Source organism: Sesamum indicum, linkage group LG14 (genome assembly GCF_000512975.1).
Source record: "Sesamum indicum cultivar Zhongzhi No. 13 linkage group LG14, S_indicum_v1.0, whole genome shotgun sequence".
Classification (NCBI taxonomy): Eukaryota; Viridiplantae; Streptophyta; class Magnoliopsida; order Lamiales; family Pedaliaceae; genus Sesamum; species Sesamum indicum.
The window spans coordinates 123,994-135,779 of record NC_026158.1 but is presented as its reverse complement, the minus strand read 5'-3'; the positions used below and the strand labels follow the sequence as shown (position 1 = coordinate 135,779).

Here is an 11,786-nt window from a genome sequence, read left to right as displayed (position 1 = left end):
TGATATTACTGAAAACGAGTGGTAATCCATCAAATATATGGTGAAGTTCCCACTTCCACCAGAAAATATATTTCATTTATTAATACATAATATACTAAATAATAATTTAAAAAAAAAAAAAAGAATAAGGCAGGGGGTGGGGATTTTCAGGGGTCCCACAGTAGGATATGGAGGACGATCCAGTGCCACAACTGCTTCAGACACCAGTTCCCAATTGATAAGCTTGGTAGCATAATATCCAGAATCAAACCACAGGTGCCCCGCCACGTGTCCAAATGGAAATCGCCAATTCCTGATTATATTGTTAATATTATACACTGGGAGGCAGGCATTCACACTCACACACACACACACACGCACAGCGAGCAAGAAGCAGATGGCAAGCGCAGTCATGAGTTCAGTCAGCCTAAAGCCCGCTCCCTTCACGGCTGAGAAGTCCGCCGTGAGAGGGCTGCCGTCGTTGGCCAGAACCACCAGGTTCAGAGTTGTGGCCAGTGGTGGCAAGAAGATCAAGACTGACAAGCCTTATGGTTAATTACTGCTAATACTCTTTTTTTTTTTTGAATTATGAATTATTATGAGAGGTGGAATGTTCCGTTAATTAATCGTTAGTTTGTGTTTAGGACTTGGTGGAGGTATGGAGTTGAGGAACGGCGTCGATGCCTCCGGAAGGAAGCCTACGGTTCGTATACCTACATAACCTTTCTTTTTTATTTTATTTTATTTTTGGCCATAATCATTCCTATTTATGATTAATTAATTTTACCAACTTTTTTTTTTCTAAGAATGAAAGTGATGAATTATTATTTCTTGAATAAATTAATTATCATTATCAATCTTAAACATCTATATCTATAACAATAATATATTAATTATCAAGATTATATATAATTATATTTAATATTAAAGTACAACAATATCTACTATTAAAATAAAATAATATCCTATATATATGTATTGTTCAACTCTTGTGATTTTTAAAGTTATAGAGCTTTAACTTCATTAATTGAGATGCACCTCGTTGACAAGTTTTGTTAATAATATTTTTATCAGGTCGACAATTATCATTAATAATGAAAACATCAGAGTTATTGATATATTATAATATAGATATTAAAATTAATTATACATATTTATTAATAGTATTTGATATATATATATATATATTATCAAAAATTTTCTTAATATTTGATATTTGTATTTATGTACTTGATTATAATTCAGGGAAAGGGTGTGTACCAATTCGTAGACAAGTATGGAGCCAACGTGGATGGATACAGGTGAAATATTATTCATTAAATCCTCTACTAATAAAAAATTGGATTGATATATATATATATATATAATGATATAAGGTTTAATGAAATTTATTTCGTGATATTGTAAATGAGTAAATTACCTCTTTGTAAAAAAAGAATAATATTTTACCTTCATGTTTTTTTAATATAAAGCAAGTTACCTCCTTAAAGAAAATATAAGGGGATAAATTATTATTTTTTTAATAAGAAATAATTTACTCATTTATAATATCAGAGAAGGTGCGTGCATTTTTTTCTAATAATGTTGAAATATTGGATGCAGTCCCATCTACAACGAGGATGAGTGGTCTCCAAGCGGGGACGTCTACGTTGGGGGTAATTAGCTTCATCTTCTTTGTTGCTGTGTGTTTTAATGAATTGATTTGACTTTAATGACAAAAATCTCGCCAAAAAAAAAAAAATTTTTTTAAATGACTCAATATTAAAAAAAAAATCATCATTATTTTACAAACGAAGCTTTAAATGAGAATGGAGACATTTGAAATCACATGTAATGAGATGACATTAGGAAAATTACAATTTTCTATTCAAACTATGACTACGTTTACATTTTGAATAATGTAGAGTTAAAATATCATATATATTGTGCATATAATATTTTTTTCAATAAAAAAAATTAATCGACAGACGATCACATAATTCGAATAATAAAATATTATTTAGGCATGAGATGAATATTATTGAGTACTGATGAGTAGGGAGGGTGGGGTGCAGGTACAACTGGTCTGGCGATATGGGCTGTAACCCTAGTCGGAATTCTTGCTGGGGGAGCACTTCTTGTCTACAACACAAGTGCTTTGTCACAGTAATTCTATTACCATATGCATGTTGATGTTCATGTTGTAATATGGAAAAAAACTGTCTAGAACCATACATTTTATGACCTCGTCTCTGCACTGTAATTTCTCAAGTATTTTACAGTGGATGCGTCTTCTATTACTCCACTTGTTCAATTTGTTAACGTTATTTACATAAATTATTTCTGTTTTGTGAAGAAATATACATATATATTTTTTAGAAATGTCACCCACATTACATAAATTATTTTTGGTTTTTTACCATCAACGCTTATTTCTATAAATGTATAAGAGTGGTTTATTTAAATAAATATGAATTTGTAATAATTTCCATTTGAGATTAATAATTTTATTTAGTAAATATGTCTGAAATGTTGTTGGAAAATTACTATTTATGGACCTGAAACCGAGTTTTTATATTGTGATTATTGTGGACAAATTTGTTGAATAAACACAAACAAATAATTAGTGGGTAAATTACAATAATCTTGAAATTGGATATAATTACGAATATTTTTTTATTATTTAAAAAATTATAAATACTTCTCCTAATGTTTAATGAAATTATGTAATTTTTTTATGGAGGTATGTAATTGTTGTTTGAACTTAAATTTTTATACTGTGCACTCTTTTTGTTGGTTCTTTAAAAAAAAATAATCACTTTTGTTATTTCATTTTATTAATTTAAACAGAAGCTACAATTTGTAATTTTTTTAAATCCTCCCGTAATTATTTTTATCTAATTATATATTTATCCATTAAATTTTATTAAAGCCACTTGATATAAGATTAGTTTTGAAATTTAACTATAATTTGCCGTTCTATAATTAATTATTAAAATTGTGAATCCAAACTCCCGTCATCGCATTTTTTAAAATTAATTATGCAACCGCAAAATAGATTATTGATATTGTTGTTAAAGGGGTATTAAATTCTTGTTGGTATTTAAACGATAATAATTAGAGTTAGAGTTTGGTAAAAGTTCCTTTCAAGAATCTTTGGGATATTATTACAATAATATTTAGGTTTTTGTGGGCTCCAATAATCTTACTTACCCTAATTCAAATCGAATATTAATTAAACTTATGATTATCACTACCCAAACTCATAATTTTTAAAATAAATTACAACGACCTCTCTTGAAATTTCATATAATTTCAAATACTTCTCTGTTGTTTGAGAATTTACTAATATTCTTTTAATTTTAACATCTGCCTAACAATTAACTCAATTCATTAATCTCGATTTTCATTAAATTTTTATGATGTACTGATCAAAATGTCCTCATGGACTATTAATTAAATTTTATTTATTCTTTAAAATGTTATGATTTTTTTTATAGACTGAGTGGGTGTCTATTTTTACAATTTTTCAAATTTTTCCCTCCACCTCCTTCGTTTTTTTTTTTTAAATATAATTGTGAAAAGCAAAATTCTAATCAGGATTGGCCGGATCAAATCAATCACAGAACAAATGTAATACACTTGTCATGTGATCGATCATTTTTTCGAACTATAGACCAATTATAAGACAAATATATTACACTTACTATAAAATTGATTCGGATTCAACCAAACTTAGTTTTGGATTAAAATTTTTCTCTTAGAAAAATATTTTAAACCAGCAGTGTGGTGTCAGAGTCCTATAATTCCATCCATCAAGTAAATAAGAAAAATTAAGTCAGAGAATCTCAGCCGTGAGATCATGCGGATTTAGTATAATGTTTTTTTCTTTACATAATTGTCCTAAATTTATTATAACTATTTAAATAAATGGATGAAAGTGATAGTCAAATTTTCTTAATTATGGAAAACAATTGTGACCCCTTCTTTGTTGTGTAACATTTGGCACTATATATATATATATATTTATATATATTCTTTAGCTCTTCTGATTTCATCTTCTTTGACATTGGAAGAAGGTCTATAATATATATTTATATTTAATAAATATGAAATTAATAACTTAGTTTTTTTTTTTTTGGGATGGACCTTATAATTAGGTCAACTTTGATAAGTTGTATACTTAAAATATAAGTTAGTTGCAATTTTAATTCCATAGTATAGGGTATTCTGCAGAATTATTAATTTTTATTCTTTTCAAAATATTCAATTTTAGTCACATAATTTGACAGTGGTGTGCAGAAAAGGTCCCCTTGTTGCTTTTTTATGGAAAAGTTCATGTATTGCCCACATGACTGTTAAATACGCCAGTTCACAAATATTTCTCTACTTATAATTTTAGTCCTATATTATAGAAAATTTTGTAATATTTGTCCCACACTTATCAAAATAGCCCCATAACTTAATGGATATGTACAAAAAACATATGAAGTATTAAGTTTCGAACGAAAAAATCATGTGCAAGCCGTTAACTCTAACGAGAGTGGACGAAGATTCTTGGCAAAATATAGCAATTTTCTTCATTAGAAATTCTCAAGACAAAAATATTCGGGAGTAATGTGTTATTGTCGGGAGGTGGCTCGATAATATAACTGTGGCCTTGCCATCAGAAATTTAATGGTGGGTTGAGTTACGGGACTAAAGTTAGTTATTATGAAAAATATGAAACTATAATTATACAAAAACTCTAAAATTATAATTAACTCAAAAATATAATTAATATTAAAGTTTATGACAAGTGTATACAAATTGAATAAAAAACATGCAAAATTCTGCAAACCTAAATGAATTTTTTTAATTTGGTTTTTAGTTGACATTTTTTATTTCAAGAAACATACAAAAATGTAATGGTCAAACTTTCCACTTAAAAGGGGGGGATTGGAATTGTTAGTTACAAATATTATGAAGATGTTGTACCAACTGTGTGTATATATATATAGGATATGACAAGTGGAATGTTAAATTAATTAATAATCCTAGTACGTATTTAAGTCTTAATCAAAATGTAATTAAGAAGCCACTTTTGTTATATATAGAACTTGGACAGACATCAAACGTTGGTCAATATGGTTTCCATTGACTTATTCCCAATCCCAATAATTAACTTTTGCTATTATTTTTTCGTCGGGGAAAAAAAATTACATATATATATATAAATTAAAAAAATATAAAATCAAAAATACTATTTTAAAAAATTTAAAAAAATACAGGCAAAAAAGAAGTAATACAAACATTTAAATCAGGGTCAACACAATATAAGTTTCACTACAACATAATCATTCAGTTCTGTTTTCATAATTACTGACGTAGTAGAAATCCCTATCCTAGGTAGTCTAAACAGTCATATATACACACACACACACAAGTATTAGTTTTCACGGCAGCAAAACCCTAATCTTGATGAAAACTCAAAACAATCACAGGGTTTCTCAATGACTACATCAGATGATCAGTACCTTCCTACCACAACTGAAGACGGATCATCGATCATGAGTAAGGAATTATAGATGATTCCAAGCTCCGGCGCCGGCATGCAGTAAGTGGGAAACTATTGTGGGTGGAGGTGGAAGTGATACGTCTGAACCGGGATCGATGAGAGAGAAAGTAGGGGGTGTTGGAAAAATGGAGAAGCAGGACACTTGCTCATAATTATGATGAAGATCATTGGTCGTGGCCTGAATATTTTGGTCAAATGCGGCGACGTTGTATTTGTATGGGAGAGATGGAGATGGTGATGGTGATGGTGAAGAAGAAGTCGTGATTCCGGTTATTTCTTGTTTGGATGCAACTTCTGTTCTGTTCTTGTGAAAAACTCTGCATAGAACCCAATCCTCCTGTACATCATCACCAATCACATCAACCCTACCTATTTTTACTCCAAATTCATATTCTCTATGCCTCAATTAAAAATTCGAATTAATTAGCAAATAAACTTCTCGTTACTCATCTATATTATTTAATATAAGAAATTTACTTATTAATCGATTTAACAACGAGCAATATTTCCTAATGAATTATTTAAAAAATATATATATTAAATAATGCAGATTAACAACAAGTGTTTTACTTAATAGTTAGTTCAATACTGATTTTAATATCAATTTTTTTATAGCTATTGAGTCGTTCTCCTGTATATGTATTTAATAAAAAAAAATTCTTACAAATGTACGATATATGTTAAGTGCAATACAGAATTCAATATAAATGTAGAAATTAATAAGGTTGACTTCATGAATAATTAGGGTTAGAAATGCGTACATGACGCAATCCATGCAAAAACACTCCCAAAAGAAAATGAATTATTCTACAGTTGGAGGATCAATCTACACTTATAACATGTTATAAAACTAAAATGCCGAAATCATATATTAAAAAATAGAAATAATAATTAAACCAATATACTATAATTAAGGTCAGGACTCCAAACTTATATATATGTGCATAATATAATCTTCTGTACCAAAATTTATTCTCCTTCTTTATACCAATTTTGTTCTTTCTTTTTTTTTAGTAAATTGATTATAATTATATATATCATGAGTCATAAATTAATATAACAATTGTCAATATCAAATTCCATCAATATTTAATTATAACTACTATTAAAATAAAGTTAAATTACAACCAACGCTCCTGAAATTTGTCATAATTAAAAGGATAAAATACACTTTGCCCCTTAAATTGTTTTTTATGTAATACTTACCCCCTAAACTAACAAGTGAAATACTTACACCTGATAATTAAATTTTCGGATAATATGCCCTTATATTATATATAGTTCAAAGAATTTCTGTTTCTAACAATTTTGCATTTTAAACTAAATAAAAAAATATCTCTTAATTATAATAAAATAATATATAATTAGTGAATTAAATAGTTTGAATTTTATTATATTTTACAGACTCAGAGTTAAGTAATGAATGGGTACAAAAAATACACAGAAAGTTTTTATGAAAAAGTTTTATTAATTTGGTACTAAAATTAAGTTATTAACTAGGGTAAAATACATTTTGCCCCCCTGAACTATTCTTGAGTAATTAAATCATTTTTTGAATATATTTTTAAAAAAAAAAGTATGATAAAAATATTTATATTTATTTTTTTCTAAAATATTTAAAATTAAGAATACATCCTCATGATTTGAAATTATTAAAAATACATCCTCATGATTTAAAAAATTACAAGTATACTCTGAAATTAACGCCCATCTAATAAATACCCTTTAAAATAGATTGTTATAAAAGAATATTTATTAGACGATCGTATTATAAATATTTATATTTATGATAAATCTCATAAAAAGATGTTGTAATTTACTTTTAAAATAAAGCAACAGCACTCACGTATTATTCTAGGAAAAAGTGAAACTCAAGCCATGCTGGGCTTCCAATATAATGCTACATAATTAGAGAATAAATCAACCAAAATTAATAATATTCTAATCTGGTGGTTAAGCTTAAGAATGAGGTCTGATGAACAAATTTGAAATTATGAATTTAAATTTGTGAATATTTATCTCATTTTATATGAATTATTGTTCAAAGATAAATAAACCGAAAAATAGTCCTAATCATTTGAAAGGCAGACACTGCTTAAGATTGTCTTTATTAATAAAATAAATTAGTATTTTATTCAGAAACAGTAGAATTAATTAATTCGTAAATTTTGGGAAAACATCCTCCTACTCCTATATTAGGGTAGGGTGGCTGATTGCTGACTTAAGGAAATTAGTCATTTAAAAACAGGATTAATATTTAATATTAAAGTCAAAGATTCTGAATAAAGTCAGATATTTCTGATGAACAGCCTGTCCTAATATTCACAAGTTGAAGATAAGGTGAAGTGATGAAAATCATCAACTTGACTAATTATAGTGATTAACTATCTAATTAATAATGAATTAAGACTGATTATACCTTTGTGGGAAGAGAAGGTGTGTTGGGGCCGGGCCCTAGGGTTCCTTCAAGGCGAAACTCGTGCATGACCCACTCGGTTTTTCTCCCTTTGGGAGCCCGGCCCTTGTAGAATACCAAAGTCTTTCGCATTCCTACAAGGGTTGTTCCATCAACGCATACGGGCCGGTCTTTACCCGTGGCTTTCCAGTACCCGGATATGGTGGCCCGGTTCGTTCTTATCCCCGTCGCATATTTTCTGTCCCGTTGGCTGTAAAAATACCACTCTTTGCCTCCCACACATGCACTTTCTGCATTACATATATTACCAAAAACTAATTTTAAAACCGAGAATTCTCCTAATCTGTCGAATGATTTTCAAACGGTTTGCGTGTAAATTTTCTTTTTTTTTTCAAAATAACAATTAATATCAGACCTTAATTATAAGTAAAAATGGGAAAATTCTAATGATTAAACTAACACATGATAATGATGATGATATCATGTGTAATCGATCGATTAGCTTATGTGGATACAAATTCACATAGACAGCCGTGAAAATGAGTTAAGGGAGAATGAATGGAGTATAGGTAGTTACCAGGAATGTCCCAAGGCTCACACTTATTGAGGTCAACTTGGATCAACAAAGGGCTATTACTCTTATTACTCTGCTCCCCCCTCACCCACTTCATCAAATAATCACATATCAACTCCTCGTCTCTTGGATGGAACCTGAACCCCGGCGGCAGTCTCGCCTCCACCATGCCCAAACTGTTCATTTTACCCGAGTGGAAGAGAGACAACTTAGAACAAGTAGGTGAAGATGGTTGGCCAAGGAGAAGGCAAAACTGGGAGAGGTATATATATAGAGCATGGAAGGAGTAGGCAAGTGTACGCTTCATTTAATAACAAGATATTGATACAGTAGTAATTGAAGGGATATGTATGTATACGTAATACTCATGAGTATGTATTCCTATTCCTTTTTCTCTCTCTAGAAAACAGAAAACATCAATTAATTAAAAGTCAACAGAGGAATTTCGTGTTAGACGGAAATGCTCCTGGGACTGGGAGTTTGAACATGGAAAATCATCCCTTACTGCATGCGAGGTCGTTGATTGCTTCTTCCATCTAACCTGGAACATTTGTAAAATTTATTTCGTGTAGTTTTCTTATTTACGCATACCAGGTTTAGGGCTTTAAACCCGAATTCGAATTTTATTCATAACTCGCTTTTATCTGAACTAGCAATATAATATAATACATGTGCTACTCCATCACACATCGATTAAGTCTTGATCAAAGATTTCAAATACATATATTTTGAAATGTTGTTTATATTCGAATTTTAAGACGAATGATTTAAAACAATTCTTACAACTTGTGGGTCCGGGAGTGGAGGTTAAGCCCAACAACAATGGCCAAAAAACTATGGCATTTTCTTAATACCAACAAATGAAGTGGCCTACCTTGTACTTGAGTGTCTTAATATCAGGTTTCAAACCGTTGGAAGCTTTTGTTGATTAATATCAGACTTATTGTGTGGTCACCGTTAATCACTACCCCATTCTCCTTAACGCTGACTCCCCACTTACCTCCAATCATCAACAACGCAACTCTACATTTTCGGTCAAGAATCAATGTTTTGTTGTGCTGTCCCATGTTTCAATTAAAACGTACAATAACTCGTATAAAAAATATTTTCATTTTCAATGCAAGTAAGAAGAAATTAATCACATTAATGTTAAACTGAACATTCATTACTTGCTTGAGATTTATAATAATTTTAAATATTCTCTCAAAAACTATAAATACCCTCTTAAAATTAGCGGTCGTCTAACACATGCTCCCTATAATGGGCTATCACGATTGGGTGTTTGTTAGGTAACCATTAATTCAATAGAAGTATTTGTAATTTTTCAAATAATAAAAAAGTATTTAAAAATTACAATAAATTTCAGAGAACCCGTTATAATTTTTCATAAATCGAACGAACCACATGTAGTATAGAAATTCAACTCTTGCAAATTGCAAAAACTAACTTCCTTAATATAGTAAATTATGCTAGTAAATCATGTCATGCATCACCTCAACTTGCTTGTTGAAACGACCATCATAGCAATTCAGGAGACATCTCATTGTGTTTTGTATTGTGCTTAAATATATATATATATATATATATATATTTAAATAAAGATGTTGAGCTATTTTTAGTTATATATATGTATGAAGCTAGACAAGACTAACTATATGCTACTTTTAAGGAATAAAAAACATTAGAGTTGAGGATAGGAGGAGTTGATAGTGGTTGAGGTAAGCTCATTGCCACCACTGTACCTGTTGCTGTTGGGCTGTTTCGCGGGAAAAAGGAATCCGGTCGTTGGCGCTTCTTCTGCACCACATATCAAATACCATGTCAATTAAGTAACTATATATACTTTAGTAGTTTTGGCATGTAGATTCTACGACTATATAACGAATAATTTTATATATTTTAAAAATTATTATAAATTAGAGTACTTTATACAAATCATACGTCGCATTAAAAATAAATAAAGGGAAGGAAAAAAACTAGCTTATCAAGTTAATTACATAAAGTTGAAAGAGTTAATTATTTTATTGATTGAAAAGCGCTTTTGATATTATAACAAGTTAGTGTAATGGTGTCAAAACCACGATTTTGTGTTTATAGCATATTTTTTCTTTATAATAGTATGGATTACATCTATTGTTTTATGTATTCATATATATGAACAACCGACATATTCATCTTATTTTTACAATTGAGATACATATTCATCAGTACCAAACGAGGGGATTGGGATAAACACATGATTTTATTCACACAAACGGCGTCAATTCTCGGGTTGAGTCTGATGATGGAAGCAAACGTTACACATTAGTTGCAAATGAATTACAACTTATAGACCTCCAAAATTTTCAAAACTAAAACCGTACAGTTCAAACAAAATTAGAATGAGTCAATATCTCGTAAAATGAGACACCAATCAAACTATAAGCGACATCAATGCCCCATAAAAATTAAAGAGTAAGAGTAGTGAGAAGGTTGTGGTAATTACGTGCAACGATGAGACATCCATATTGTGTTGTCTTGGTAGCTAGTTATGTGATGATGAGAGGATTAAGGCAAGAATAGTTACCCAAAAATGCAGGTCCTCATGATTATTACGATAAGAATTAGGGACATTGTCAACACTGAAAACGAAACATTTTTAACATCTGTCCAAACGCCTTCCCCCCAATTGTTTTGACTGCCTATCCCATAATATCCATATTGCACACCAGCTGTTTAAAGTTGTTGATGTTTCATAGTCCAAGTACTTTGAATCGCTTAACCCCTCACCTTTACATCGACAGCGATGTTCCACGCTCTCTCCTTCCACACACATAATCCTACTTATTAATCCCACTACTATCAGAAATTTTTTTATCTCAATCAAATTTTATCCAGTCATATTAATTATAGATATTTAGTAGTATATATTACTGTATATTAATTATAAAATAAGTATATTATACTTGTTATATAATTAATTTAAATATGACTAAACTCAATTTGAATTATAAATGAGGATGTCCTATTACATTACCAAACACGTGTTGGTGTGAAATTATTCACAACGATAGAAAAAGGATACTTGGGTTTCAATTTGATCCAATCGACCAGTCTACCGTAGACATACATTTGGGTGCGGAGCAGCTAATAAGTCCTTACTATACCAAGTGTTTTTAAACCTTTTCTGTGCCGAATGGGCCAAACCAAATTTAAATTTCTCTTTATGGATTGGGCTCACCTTTCCAACAATTTTTAGTAAAATTGATAGCAGATTTATCGACTTCTAAATACAAAAGCTA

At 29.9% G+C, this 11,786-nt stretch overlaps 2 protein-coding genes across 2 annotated transcripts in view; one reads left to right on the top strand and one right to left on the bottom strand.

Moving 5' to 3' along the window:
- Positions 309-2,295, top strand: LOC105176534 (photosystem II 10 kDa polypeptide, chloroplastic). The gene is made up of 5 exons (XM_011099359.2): positions 309-530; positions 624-682; positions 1,225-1,280; positions 1,582-1,634; positions 2,034-2,295. Exons 1-5 carry the CDS (start codon positions 377-379, stop codon positions 2,126-2,128), a joined length of 417 nt encoding a protein of 138 aa, XP_011097661.1. The 5' UTR covers positions 309-376; the 3' UTR covers positions 2,129-2,295.
- Positions 5,264-11,786, bottom strand: part of LOC105176532 (NAC domain-containing protein 21/22-like) — a 9,896-nt gene continuing 3,373 nt past the window's right edge. Inside the window, exons 3-5 of the mRNA XM_011099354.2 lie at positions 10,248-10,302; positions 7,935-8,221; positions 5,264-5,852 (exon numbers count right to left, since the gene is read on the bottom strand). Of these exons, the coding sequence (XP_011097656.2) occupies positions 5,520-5,852; positions 7,935-8,063 (462 nt within the window). The 5' untranslated portion in view covers positions 8,064-8,221; positions 10,248-10,302 and the 3' untranslated portion in view covers positions 5,264-5,519. The remainder of the gene's footprint in view (positions 5,853-7,934; positions 8,222-10,247; positions 10,303-11,786) is intronic.